The 15,094-nt window shown below is 37.5% G+C and overlaps 1 protein-coding gene across 4 annotated transcripts in view; it reads left to right on the top strand.

The window, feature by feature from the left end:
* Positions 1-8,793: 8,793 nt before the first annotated feature.
* LOC129266454 (uncharacterized) overlaps positions 8,794-15,094 on the top strand; it is a 32,283-nt gene continuing 25,982 nt past the window's right edge. For 3 of the 4 annotated variants that reach the window (XM_064103428.1, XM_064103427.1, XM_064103426.1), the window contains exons 1-2: positions 8,794-9,017; positions 13,324-13,449. In XM_064103428.1, the coding sequence (XP_063959498.1) occupies positions 13,353-13,449 (97 nt within the window). In that variant the 5' untranslated portion in view covers positions 8,794-9,017; positions 13,324-13,352. The remainder of the gene's footprint in view (positions 9,018-13,323; positions 13,450-15,094) is intronic. The other variant, XM_064103425.1, reaches the window with a different exon arrangement.

Raw genomic sequence — 15,094 nt, 5'->3', positions numbered from 1 at the left:
GGGTATATCCCCCCCATCCCCCCCGGGATTTACGCCAGTGCTCTCCATCACTAGCCCATGGTGCCCGTGACCGTGGTCCTTCAGTAGAGCAAAGAGCACTTGATCACCGTCCTCCATCTTTAGCCTGTGGTACCCATAATGACAATTCTTCATCAGTGACAGTAGCCCATGTTGCCCATGATCACAGCTCACCAGAGGCAGTCACCCGTGGTGCCCATGGTCACAGTTCTTCAGTGACAGTAGCCCGTGATGCCTATGATCACGGTTCCTCAGAGACAGCCCTTGGTGCCCATGATCACGGTTCCTCAGAGACAGTAGGCCGTGGTGCCCATGATCACGGTTCCTCGGAGACAGTGGCCCGTGGTGCCCATGATCACGGTTCCTCAGAGACAGTAGCCCGTGGTGCCCATGATCACGGTTCACCTACCTCGAGAGCCCATGGTTCCCTTGACACTGACCTTCAGATGACAGCCAGCCTTACCGACCATCCTCAACTGACAGCCTGCGGTTTCCCTGACCCTCCAGGGCCCCACGCTGATGACGGAATACATATGTTACCGGCCCCTACTCCATTTGCCATTCCTCAGCTCAGTAGTCCCACACCCATCCCTCCTGACATCCCTGAATGTTCTAGTAAGGTGCCTCTGCCCCTTTCTCACAAAGACAGTAGCCCGCCCATAATTCCCACTCTTTCCCAACCCGCAGGTTCCAGTCTCCATACGGCATCCCATATCTTTCAGTCAGGTATCACCCCCGATATCCCAGCAGCGGATGATGACTACCCGATCCAGCCTTGCCTGTTCACCACAGCCCATGACCACCCTCCAGAGTTTTCCCCTCTCGTACGTAAAGCCCAGGACTTTCACCTGCCCCATTGCTAGTCATCCCCTTGGACCCCCCATCTACCCCACATCATATGATTTGTGCTCATTAGGACTGGATTTTATATGTTGTATGTGTTGACTTTTTGCATGTACATTTTTCAGATTGTACTACATTAAACTGCTGTTTACCCCGATGTTGTGTATGTTTTTTCGTCAACCTGGCTTAATCGTGTTTGATTATATCCAATGTACTTTCTCATTTCTTTATCCCTTTTTTAACGTGTATTTTGACACTGTAATTAGAGTTAACTGTTGATTCATGTTTCGGATTATTGCTGAGTTTAGGATGTGACTTTTTCTATGTTTGTTGATGTGTGAGTTAGTGTCTTTGATATTTGCTCACTTGTTTTTTTACATTGGAGGTAGACAGTGTGCTGAGTATTAATGTTTGAAGAGTTGACTGGACTGGAATGACTGAAATGGTTGTTTCATGAATGAGAGTAAGGTGCAAGAATGTACCATGATGCAGGTTATGTGTTTTTATGAAGTTAAGGTTGGATGAAGAGATAGAGTGAAGAGGTAGAGGGTAAGGTGCAAGTATGTAGCATGATGCAGGTTGTTGTGTGTTCCAATGAAGTGAAGGTGGGGTGAAGAGATAGAGTGAGGAGGTAGAGTGATGAAGAGATTACTACTTATTATTTGAATTGTAAATGACAGCTGATGTTAAATGAGAGGATTGTTTGATTGTATTGTTTATATTGCTTACACCACACAGTTTAATAATGATGGAGTAGTGTTTTGATACTTTATTGACAGGTAATCATTGGTACAATGTAGTCCTCGGTGGTTTAGTTATTGCCTTTTTGCCTCACATTTAATGTTTTGATTACTTACTATAGACATTTGTTTATTGATGCATATCATCTCATTCTTACTAAATAATTGTTTATCGTTACACCTGTCATGTATGTGGTATTGTTGCTTTATCATCAATCTGGTGTAGGCATTAGGAATAAATTTTATTCCCCTTTGCTTGTGAGATATTGTTTGTATTTGACTTTAACAGTGCATTTTTGTAAATATGTTTGTATGTCAATTGATAGGCAGGATTTATAATGTATGCAGACAAGTTTATCATTTGAAAGTTTCTTGCTCTTCATGGATAAGACTTTGATTGGAGTTTCATATAGCTTCATTTATCCTTTTTTAGTATCATTGTGGTATTTTATTTTTGTGTTTTATTATTTTAGCAGACTTGCCCCATTCACCATCTTTTAGTGGATATTAAGGAGATAAAGATAGAATGTCAAATGATTTATATGTGTCTTTTAAAACTGCTTAATTATGTGGATTTGTAATGTGTATCTTTGGATGATTACTGAAGTTTAATGGGATCTTTTTATATGCAAGTTATATGCAAGTAGTAATGATTTGTATGTTGAAAAGCATTTGATTGGTTTTTAGTTTGTAGATGATTTAAAGTGTTGAAAGGCACTTTAATATTTTATGCTGTAAGGAGAAAGTAAAACAAATGAGATCTGCTTAACAATTTTAGATATGTTAATGGATTAGTTGGTGATACATAGAATTGTGTTATGTTAGATTTAGTAGAGTTCTTGTTACTATTGGTTGGATAGTTTAGATATTGAGGGAGAAGAAAATATGAAGGAAAAATGAGTCACGCCAAGGTGTTGATTATGAATGCATTGTCGCTACATTGTACAGCGCGCGGTTATCCGTTTATCCGGCCTCTTGGCCGTGTTGTTAAATAAACCACACACTCCCACTCAATACTCCGTCTGGTAAATTATCTTTATTCTTATTAATACTGGCGCACAGCATTTATATTGCGCTATATCTGTTAAAAACATTCATAAAGGCGCAGGCTCATCCAATAAGTTAATCACAACACATCTGCCGAAATAAGTGAGTTTTGAGAGACGGTTTAAAGAGTTCTATGCTGTCAATTTTTACGAAGTGAAGAAGGGAGGGAGTTCCAAAGGCGTGGAGCAATAGAAGAAAAGGCACGGTCTCCAAATAATGTAAGAATTTGAGCTTTTTCTTCTCATTAATCCATGCTGACGGGGGGGGGGGGTAATAATAATAATATGATCGAGTGGTCGACGTTCTGTCCATGGCAAAGCTGTGCATGGGATGAACAGTTTCGCCTAAGTGATATTTGGCCTTGGATATGTTGGAGAGAAGATGATTATGCAAGATACATTAATACAATGATAATGTCGGGTATACTGCGTTGCCACGGTAACGGCATATAGTGGTAATACATCGGAGGAAAATCTTATACGGCGGGCGGTCAGGCATAATTATTATCAAAATCTCCTTGTTACGATCAAATCTTGGTGAGAACACACGACTCATTTTGTGTGTGCCAGAAACTATGCACATTGTGTTGTCATCATAATGGCATTCCCTTTTCCTCATTAGGCTCATCATTATTTTTTTTTTAATTTTTTTTTTGTATACTCTACAGATTTCTTTTCTTTTGTTTAATTTTTTTCAATGAGAAAGTTCTTCAAGAAATAGTGGTGACCATTGTTCCTTTTTTTTAATTGTCAGAAAATGTTGCCCCAGTAAAGGCGAGGCCATTCACTGGGTAAAATGCAATTATGCAAACACGGGGGCGGCGCCGCCCCCATGGGAGACGATCTATGTGTCCCTTTTCTTTCTTTTTATTACATTATACTAACTATATCCATCGAGTATATTCCCAATTTCCACAGATTTTCTTTTTATACATAATTGTCTAAAAAAAAGTATTATATGTGATGTTACTGATTGTTGTGATAAATGTATGAGATTAATCCTATACTTTGTTTAAACAAAATTGAATTTGAATTTGAAATTTAAATTTAATCATTTTTCAATTGGAAATAGGGCTATATAAAGAAGACCACCAGATCTGGATCTCTCTCTCTCTTTATTCTCTCATTTGTTCTTCCCTTTTCTCACTTTATCATTTTTTTCACTCTAACATCATAGGAGCGTGAGTGCCCCCCTCTCCCCACACCATTATAATTATGAAGCCTTGATATAGGCCTATTCCATCAGGGAAAATCAACTGGGAGACGTTTACCACACTATACATGTAGTGACAGTCCTGGACCACAACTGTTTACTAACTACTGGACACTGGCGTAAATTCAGGCAACAAATATATTGTTCAGGAGTGGGGGTGAACTATTGTCTCACCCCCCCCAAAAAAAAAGGGGGGAAACGAGAACAAGAAAAAGCGAAGAGAGAAAAGGGAAGAAGGGTATATATATACTTTAGCTTCATTTTTTTTCCTTTCTTTATTTTGTCAAACTGATATAAACCAAAACGAGTTCTTCTCTCTCTCTCTCTCTTTATACAAAATTTTGTTTCCGCGCTCTGCGCGTTAAAAATATCGAAATTGCCTTTCCCCTTTGTTTCCCATTTTTCTCCTCCGTTTTCCCCCTTCCCAGCTATGGGAATAGTATATTCTTGCCAGAAATTATAGAGTATACATGAGTGTAAAAACTATGAAAAGTATGTTTTTAATTGCATTGACACAAAATATAGGCTCTTCTGTTCGGAGCGGGTAGGCCTAAACACTACCGTCACTCCCCGAGTCCCCAAATGCTATTTCTTCCGCTTTTCAACAAGCAATAATTTTTGGCAAAGTATCTGCTCAAAGGGAGAGGCCGTAAATTCGTGCTGTGCTATATATGTTGTGCCATTGATTTAAAATTTTGAATAACACTGAATTTTCTTAATCATACAAAAGGAAGCGCTTAACAGGGGCCGCGGAACGGTTTTCAAAGTGGGGGGGGGGGGGCTGAGCCAAAAGTGGCCGGGGGCTGACCATGCAAAAAAATTCAATCATATGGTCATTTTTACGTTTTTGTACACGGTTTTGGAAAAAAGTGGGGGGCTGAAGCCCCCTGCTTAATAATGAGAAAAATTACACAATTTTTTTCCTTCCAATGAAAATAAATCACAGAGGTTAAGTTTTGTGCTTCGCGTGCATGGGAAAGGAAAAGTCCCTCTTCTCGCTTGCATCGTCCCTTTCACTTTTTGAGCTCTTTTTTTTCTTCATAATCGCTTTACATAAATCTAGGAAATATCAAAATTAGGGCAAGTTAAAGTTTCAGTAAAATTTCTAAAATTCAGGGCTTCAACGCCATTCCCGGGAAGATTATATTTCCTCCCTGCATATATAACCGTCTTCTACGCTGTTTTGCGAGTTAAAAAATTTCATGTAACTTAAGTTAAAATCAAATCTGATGTGACCAAGGTAGGCATTTTATACCATTTCTGTTCTCAATTTTTATAAAACGTTTTAGCTTCCGCGCTTCGGGCGATGAGAGGAACTATTTCGAATTCCTCAATCTTTTCCCATTTTGGGAGCTCATACTTTCTTTTGGAAACAGTCTTTTTTTAATCACAGCAAGTCAATTGAATTCGAGTTGATAAGGGTAGGCTACTAGAGACCGAAGAGTCGTCTTCTTTCGATTTAAATTTGATGAGACAGCAAAATCTTCGCGCTTTGCGGGAATAAATATTTTCTCCCTGCATTCCGTCTTCTACTCTGTTTTTTCTTTAAGTTAAACTTAAAGAAATTTAAGGTGGCTAAAGTTTTTTACATCAAATCTGTTGTAACCAAGGTGGGCATTTTATACAGATTCTGTTCTCAATCTTTATAAAAACGTTTTAGCTTCCGCGCTTCGTGCGGTAAGAGGAATTATTATTCCTAAATCGTTTCCCATTCCCATAAGTTTCGATTTTTTTTTTTTCAATCACAGCAAGTCAATTGAATTTGAGTTGATAAGGGTACTAAAGACGCAAGAGACGTCTTCTTGTAATTTGATGAGATATCAAAAACTTCGAGCTCCGCGCGGAAACTCCCCCCCCCCCCCGATCGCAGCTGCACCCGCTTCCCTAGGGAGCGCGCTTCGCGCTCTGTAAGTGTTGGCACGCTTTGCGTGCACTTACCGCCCCCTCCAAAATTAAATCCTGGTTACGCAGTTGCCCCCCCCCCCCTTGAATAGCAAGACATCATAGGCCCGTATTTGTGGAAATGGAAAGAGAGAAGCCCATAAAACTGACCATGCCATTGGCATTGCTTTCTATAAAGAAAAAAAACCGAAATAATGTCCTTCATTGAGTCATAAAACCTTACCTGCTGAGGGGATTTGTTGCCCTCATGGGTTGAAGAAAACAGCGAAATATTTACTGGCTTCTTTTTTCAGACATATACAAACTTGCTTTACTAGTATTTACGTATAGTGTTGATAATTTCGTGTATGATAATATGACTTAACATACCTATCTTGAATCTTTTAGTGAATCCAATAATTTATTAGAGTGCACTTTTTTTTTTAAAAGTGGCGACTTTATTAAGTTGCCAATGGGAACAAATCTGCAGCCAAATACCCCCTTTCTTTTCTAGGGGGGGGGGGGTGAGTAATTTTTAGGTTTAGTTTCTTTTCACAAAAAACACCCCACGCCACAACAATATAGAAGGACATTGCCCTGCCTCTCCCCATCTACTATTAAAGGACAAGTCCACCCCAACAAAAAGTTGATTTGAATAAAAAGAGAAAAATCCAACAAGCAAAATACTGAAAACTTCATCAAAATCGGATGTAAAGTAAGAAAGTTATGACATTTTAAAGTTTTGCTTAATTTCACAAAACAGTTGTACGCACATGGTCGGTATGCAAATGAGGAGACTGATGAAGTCATCCACTCACTATTTCTTTTGTATCTTATTATACAAAATATGAAATATTCTAATTTTCTCCTCATTGTCAAGTGAAACAACGCGTGATTCCTCCATGAACATGTGGAACTATAGCATTGCTTAAAACTATATGATTCAGTCAAGTTGGTCCCTATTGTCAAATCTGTAAAAAAATGAAATATTGTATAATTCAAACAATAAAAAACAAAAGAAATAGTGAGTGACGGACATCATTGACTGTCTCATTTGCATTTAACTGAGTGCATATCACTGTTTTGTAAAAAATAAGTGAAATTTTAAAATGTCATATTTTTCTTATTTTACATCCGATTTTGATGAAATTTTCAGCGTTATGCTAGTTTGATTTTTCTCTATTCATTCAAATCAACATTTTTATGCCGGGTGGACTTGACCTTTAACATACCACTTTCGGTCGTCGATCACCTTTCAAAGGCTATTTTAGCCATCCCGCGACCATGACACATCATGACTCATAATTCTTGGAATTTGACTGTCAATAAAGTTATGATGTCGTGATACTTCGAGACGAAAGAATATCTGGCGCCCTTACCGTCAGACAGAGGCGTCGATCCTGGGGGGGGGGGGCAGGGGGGCGATCGCCCCACCAATGAAAATATTGGGTGGGCAAACATATCGTTTTGCCCCCCCCCCCCCCAATAATTCCCGATGTGCAAAAAAAAAAAAAGATTGTAATGTTTACACAGTAATCGGAAAGCGAGATCAAGATACACAACTCGCTCTTTATTCAAAATCGTGCTCAAAATGTCCGCTTTTCAGATTGCAATATAAAAATTTTCAGCTCGCGCTTTGCGCTCGCATCATTTCTTTAGCAAAACCCATACTTTTCACGATTAAATAGGTGAACAGAATGTCTCGTTTTCAGTTCTAAACTTCAAAAGAATTACCGCTTCGATTAGCAATAATCGTTTATTGGATATATATCCTGTTCTTAATTAAAACCGTCCATTAAACTGTCAATTCTTTCAGATCGAAATATCAAAATTTTCAGCTCGCGCGCTTCGCGCTCGCATCTGTTGTTCGTTTAGATACCCATCTTAATCATTGAAAAATGCTTAGAATATCAAGCTTTTAGGTCAGAATAGAAAGGAATTTCAGCACACTATCGGAACTCGCGTTATCTGTGTAGTGAGATATGTATCCTCCTCATAAGTCACTACAAACAGTCCTAAACGGGTACCTTTTTCCTGTTGTTAGTACTAAAAAAAATTCAGCTCGCGCTTCGCGCTCGCATTAATTTCTTTCTCATGAGTCATATATATATATATATAAATATATATATATATAGGCCTATGTGTGTGTGTGTGTGTGTGTGTGTGAGGGTGTGTGTGTGTGTGTGTGGGTGCATGTTTGTTTTGTGTGGTCGAGCGCCTTTGGAACGTTGATTCATGATTTTGCCCCCCCCCCCCCAATCTGAAAAATTGATCGACGCCCCTGCCGTCAGAAACTTCGATCCTGGAGAGCAGGGGTGGGCGGTCGACCCAGTAATATTGGGAGATAATTTTGACGGGAATTTTGATGACTTTAAAAATTCGTGATAAATATGCAATGCAAATAAATTGCGTGTTGAAATCATCGATCGGAAGGCAATATAAATCATAAATTCTAAATTATTAAAAGTGGCATAAATATATTATCCTTGACATAATTTTTTTTTCTCAAACATCAATATTATACTGGATATTTTTTCACAGCCTACCCTCTAATCCGAACATGGATCGATGCCCCTTTACCGTTGAGAATGTACAATTGAATTACTTGCATCAGTGGCACAATGCAAGGGGGCAGTGCTAATGGTTGCCAAGGCATGACGATCCATTTTTTCTGAATTGAATGAGAGGGGTATATAGTCAGATAATATATTTCCCTTTTTATGATTTCTTCTCTCCTCCCATTTCCCTCTTTTTTCCGTTATAGGCCTACTTGAAAAAATAAAGGGCCAGTCGCCCCGGCCTCTTCTCCCCCCCCCCCCTCCTCCCGGCCATAGCACCGCCCCTTAGTGACGCGCATAATGGGTAACTAATGAATAACTCCCTCCCTGGTAGCGCTATTTCAGTCCTTATTCCAAGACAAGTTTGTTTTCTTTTTTATATTTGCATGAACATTTTTTATTTATTTGGGGATTGACGAAAATTTAAGAAAACTAAAACCACTTTCGTATCAAAATTCAAAAAACATAAGCGCCCTCTGCCGTCAAATGGCTCCAGATGCATCGTTTCGGAGTTTTGGGTGTGTTCATACTGGTCGTAGATCCGGTCTTCTACTACATTCAAAGCGAAGGAGAATGTCATGTGGTGATTGGGATACTGAACACGTCATGCAGGTGCATTCATTGCAAAAATTGGCTTCAAACAAAAAGTGAGTGACTATTGCGTACAACAATTTGAAGATTTGAGTCCCTCCCGTTTTATTCAGGTTGTTGATTGACGGTAAGTGGATTCCATTATTCGCTTCTTTGAAAATATGATAGAATATTAATGTGAATTGTTTTGGTTTTTACTTTTTAGAGGGATTTTGTTTGCATTGTCCCATTGAAAATTTCGACCTGCGCTGCCGCTGCCGCGCGCTTGTGCATGCAGCTGAAGAATAGTGTCGCTTCGGCACGGCATGGGCCATGGCCAAGCCCATGTAATCCGCCTGGACGCTGGATCGAATCGAAATGATGCCTTCTTCCTGTACCAGATGATGATGCAACCGGCCTGCATTCTTTGCCTTTATTTTTGCCTTGGGCAGTAGAGGCGCACGGCCAATATGGGAGACTCTCTCCAATAGGGGAGACAATCTCCTAATTGGAGACTTGCTTTGCAAAAGAACAACACCAACAAAAGTGTAATTTTTTCCACCCAAAATTTTGTCTCACTGAGGTCAAAAGCCCATTTGTTTTGTGTGTGGATGACAACAAAAATCCTTATCTTATCAAAACAAAAGTAGACGGTGAATTTTTTATTAAAGTAGAAGGTGAAAAGGCCAAAGACAAAGTGGTAATTTTTCATGAGGAATCTGCTTATCAGTATCACATTTTTATTTGCCGCCAAGGTAATCCTTTTGCAGCAAATGTAAACAAAGGAAAGTGGTCTCCAAAACTGGAGACTCTCTGAAATTGGATACCCAAATTCTTTTACAAAAGTCTCTGATATTGGAGATAATCTCTCTTATGGGAGACAGTCTCCCATATTGGCCGTGCGCCTCTACTGTTGGGTATGTTAATTGTTGGATAGATGGCAAAATTCAGATTTTTTCCCTATTGTAAACCCAAAGTCAAAGACTGAAAGAGCTCTGCCATTTTGTTTTGCATTGATCAAATCATTAACTATTTAAAAATAAAGTGGTTATTAATAATTCCCGACCAAAATCATGAAAATTACAAAAATGTTTGCAGTGGGGCCTCTGGCTCTGTGTATTAAGACGGGGGGGGGGGGGGGGGGGGGGGTGTCCAGTATTAATGTCCAGAGTCATGAAAATTTTTGAAAACTCCTTTTTGTCTTTGGATTACACAAAATTTTAGTAGTTATCATGGTTATAGTTTTAATCTTCAATTTTGACTTTTTTTTTCTTATTGCCCAACATTTGGAATAAAAGTAAAATAAAGACTTTGCTTTATAACTTTTTCGAATGGCTGTTTAAAATCGATTGTCCGGATACATAACAACTGATGTGAGACTAGTCAGAGAAGTCCCTAGCCTTGAGGACTCCATTATGATGTTTTTTTTTTATATTTTGACATATACTTCTTCATGGAGCCTTGAACCACCTGCCATATACATGTATGCATAAGCGAGACCTCCACACCCAGATGGATTTCCCTAGGAAATCCATATTTACAGGGTGAAATTGGTTTATAAGTGTGAATTTTATTGATATTTGAACATTTTAAGGTTTCTTACCAGACCGATCTCGTGTAGATCCCTCGATCCGTTTGTGAACAAAGCAAATACATAGACCCTTGAACCGCTTCGTTATGACATACCGGTACATTAGATTAGCGATGTTACAAAATGCGGTTTTGAAGAACAATTTATAGATACAAATTATTATTTAACAAATAAAAATTTAATATGTGATTATAAATAATTATTATTATGATAATTATGCCCGATGTTTACGCCGCCATCTTGTTTCTCATTGTTCTTCGCCAACGTTACGGACGCATGTTTACATGATTTACATGTAGGGCTAGATCTTTTAGAAGAAAAGTAGAAATCTAGGGGGCGAAAGTTTCAGGTTTTTTGGCGGTACACGCAGATGAATGGGATGGAATCCCTGGCTCTGTGGATAGTAAGCATACGTTAGTAAATGATTTTTACTCTCTAGGAGCCTCCTGGCTAGGTAAGACCTGCACCTGTGGGGGTTACTAACCGTCCCTAATTTGTTACAAAGTATTGAAAATAATTAATGTTTTGGACTTAACCATTGATTTTGACTTTAGCTTTAGTCTTTAGAATCTAGATCTACTCCAAAGTAGCAATTCAAATTCAAAATTTATCTCTTTATTATTATATTAACCTTATCTTGATCTTGATAAAGTTTCATGTGATTGGTACTCCAATTTCTATATCAAGGAAAAAAATTGTATTCTCTCCGAATGATTTTATTCTACTACAGTAGACTTTCTTTGTGTTCATATTTCATACTAAAAAGGTTAGTTCCAGATGTTTTTTTTCCTTTGATTTGTCTGTTTGATATCTTCATATGTTTTTTTTATTATACATTCCTTTTAAGAGTCCTAGATTAGCCTAGATATACCGGTATATAACCTATATTTATATCATTACACAAAAAGGACATGGGAAAAAGATGACTGATTACTTTTTAATAGTTCTTTCAAATAAAAAAACTTTTACCAATTTCAATACCTGCAAAAAATTACTTACATCTATATAGAAGTCTCAAATAAGACATTTGAAATCGGGGAAGCAACTTCAAGTTTCTTTTGTGGATACAAAAACTCCGGTCAGTCGCATTACACTTTGTCCGGCACCACAAATGTTTTAACCCTTCCCGCAACTTTAATTTGAAGATCTTTTTTTAATATGATGTAAAATGATGACCTTCAGAATATCCAACCAACAACTTTACAAAACAAAATTGAATTTTAATAAGTAAAAAAAAATATACCGGTATATATGTAGTCCCATGTATGTAATATTTTGTATAGTTCAGATTCTCCTATAAGGAGATGCGTAAGAAAAAAAACATTGAGGCTAATTATGATTACCCTTTGTATTAAACTTCCAAATGAGTTTTAATAAAAAAATATGATCCAGATTTGAAACAGAGCCAATATAGATTTTTGGAAAATGTCCGCTTTTGCTTTGAATCGCCCATCCTATCTATATTTTCAAAATTCATTTATACATCAATATTAACCTATTTCCTTGAAGGGTCTACTTTCTTGATTTTGATATACCTTGTTTATTCATTAATCAGTAAATCCACCTGTTTCCTTAGACATATATTTTCAGTCTTTTTTATGATTTGTGATCTTTTTTTTGTCTGGCCCTCTTGATGGCTTGCTGCAAATGCTGCTTTATTTTCACAACAATTATTTAAATCTCCAGTATTTGTGTACTGTAGGCTGTAACTTATTTGTCTGAAATGTTTGGACAGGGTGAGGGTGTATTGTATCATGTTCATCTTTTTTTTCATATATTCTAAATGAAGAGCTAACACTTCTCTTTCTTTTCACTTACATCATCATCATTATCATCATTTCATCACCAGGGAATGATTTTGCTTTAATACCAAATTTAATTTTCAGTCATAATAATAGTACAGTTCTAATACTCATAACACCTACAGGTCTCTATGCATATTAAGGAAAGCAAGAAATGTGGTTAGAATTGTAAATTTAAAAATTAGACATCAAATAATTATACATATAACATCAGAGAATATGACTTCATACAGAGATGAGCTCGCTAAGTTCATGACAGTCCTATGTAAAAATGTGCAGCAGTCTTTAAGAAACGTGGAGCAAAGTGCAATGCGATACAAGGACATTTTTTCTTTCAATCATCATAATCATCACCACTACCATAATATCTATGATCATCATCATCATCATCGCCATCATCACTACCAGCACCACTACATGTACCATTATATCCATCATCATCATGATTATAATATTAATCATCCCCAGTTTCCCACTGCTTTCATCATCGTCACCACCACTTTCATCATCCTCACCACCACTTTCATCATCGTCACCACCACTTTCATCATCGTCACCACCACTACTACCACAACCATCATCATATCCATCATCGTCATCATAATCATCTTATTCATCATCATTGTATCCAACCATAAATCAGCAGCCTCAATCCTATCCTCATCTTCATTCATCATCACCTTGTCATCACTATTAAGTTAGTGTCATCTTTATCATTAGTGCCATAATATCAACTGTACACATGTACATGTATCTGGATGTATCTAATAGGCCACACATCTTCACGTATTGGCTTTAAATTGACAAAATAAAACAAATCCAGTCAATTCTTTCGCCAATCAAATTTTTATTAAATTCCCCAAATTTTTGACAACCCTTTTAATAGTCTCTTTCAGGAGGAAGGAAGGATTGTCAAAAACTTGAAGCTTTGAATAAATATTTGATTGGCAAAAGCATTAAACTGGACTTGTTTTGTTTTTGCTATGCAATAGGCCTACATGTATATGTTCAGGTTAAACACCTGTTTCTTGACCAAATTGTGAATTTGTCTTCCATTCCAGGTAAAAGGGGATGATTGAGTTTGATTGTAATGGAATCATCCTCGGCATCAGAAGGTGCTAGCCCTGATGTCCGTCCTGTTATCTGTGAAAGCCTTCTCGACCTCACCGACTGGGGGGATCTTCTAGGTAAGACTTATAAATTCAGATTCACAAATGCTTTGCTTCCAAATTCTTGCAGTAACAAGTTTAATCCAACGAATGGACTGCTATTTCAATTGCATTTTTTTGACATTATTGTTGCTTGGACTGGCGATCCTCAGCCAAGTATTCTGGTTGTTTAGATTTTGTTTAGTGGCTCTCAATTGGGGATGGGATGGTGATAATCTGCTGACTTTTTGAAAAGCACTGGAATTCTGGAAATACCTGCATGTAGCTGTGCACATCTATTGGGCTCAACCAAGTATTATTTTCAGTGTTTCACTTGCTTTCACGTAAACTTTTTAAATATATGAATTGCTAATTTTACACTGTACAGGTTTAATGTAATATTTGCATTGGGAGCTATCTTCACAATTATTTTTAACCTGCATCTATCACAAACTGCAAACTACAGATGGTTTTCAATGGTAAGATGTACAGTCTTACTCCCTATTTTGTGAAAGACAAATTATAAATCCGGTTTTATACAGTATGACGATCTGGGCCCCGTAACACAAAAATTAGCAATGATCGTAGAACATTTTTCTATGATTGATTCCATTTACTACAATGTACAACCAATCGTGAAAATCAAGCGTACGATCGATGCTAACCTTTGTGTTACGGGACCCTAATCAGTCATACTCGACACTTTTTATTCATATCAGACATTTGTGAGAAGCATGCTGAACAGGTAGACACAAATGATGGTAAGTTTGGTTGTAAACCCCCCCCCCCAAAAAAACAACGCTGCTCCATTGTGATCCCTGATACTAAGCTTGTCTGTGCTGCAACCTTGCCTAATGAATCATGTTATTTATATTGTTAATGTACCTACAGTGCGTCCCAGAAAAAACGAAACCGAGATTTAGCGATGATTTATCATAACTTAATTACAAATACAATAGACAAATGACCTACCAATGTAAAGCTTAGAATCTCCTCTTTCATCTGATATTACTTAGATTATTCCTCATTCAAGCATGAGTGAGCAAAAACAATTTGAAGAAAGGATACCAAAAACTCATTTGGCGGGGGGTATCTGAATTTTAAAAAGAAAAATCACATGCCTAAAAAGTTCAATATCTGCTCTTTAATTCGATACCTTAATCACAAAAAATGGTCAAGACGTAAAAAAGTTACGTTCCCTCGAAACAATGCTTGTATTTCCATAATTTCATTAAATAAACATCCCCTCTTCAAATTGTTTTTGCTCACTCATGTGTGAATGAGAAATAATCTAAGTAATTTCAGATGGAAGAGGAGATTCTAAGCTTTACAATGGTAGGTCATTTGTCTATTGTATTTGTGATTAAGTTATGATAAATTATCGCTAAATCTCGGTTTCGTTTTTTCTGGGACGCACTGTATAATAATATTGTTAAGCATGTGCATATTACCTACTGGACGGTGCTCATTGATTAGTGAACCCCATCAGAAAATGAACGTTTTCAAGTTCTGTTTTGTTTCAGGTATTTAATTGGAAGTCAGGTGATAAAATGTTTCCTTTATTAAAGTTTGTTTCTCTGGGGTTGCCAATCACGTTTTACACTCACCATGAAGGAGTGCATTTTGTGGTGGGGTTCACAAACTTTGAAGCACAACTTAGAGTAGCACTTACATTGTACAGTGT

Source organism: Lytechinus pictus, chromosome 8, assembly GCF_037042905.1.
Source record: "Lytechinus pictus isolate F3 Inbred chromosome 8, Lp3.0, whole genome shotgun sequence".
Lineage (NCBI taxonomy): Eukaryota > Metazoa > Echinodermata > Echinoidea > Temnopleuroida > Toxopneustidae > Lytechinus > Lytechinus pictus.
Note: the sequence above shows the minus strand (reverse complement) of the source record. Positions and strands in the feature narration are given on the sequence as shown.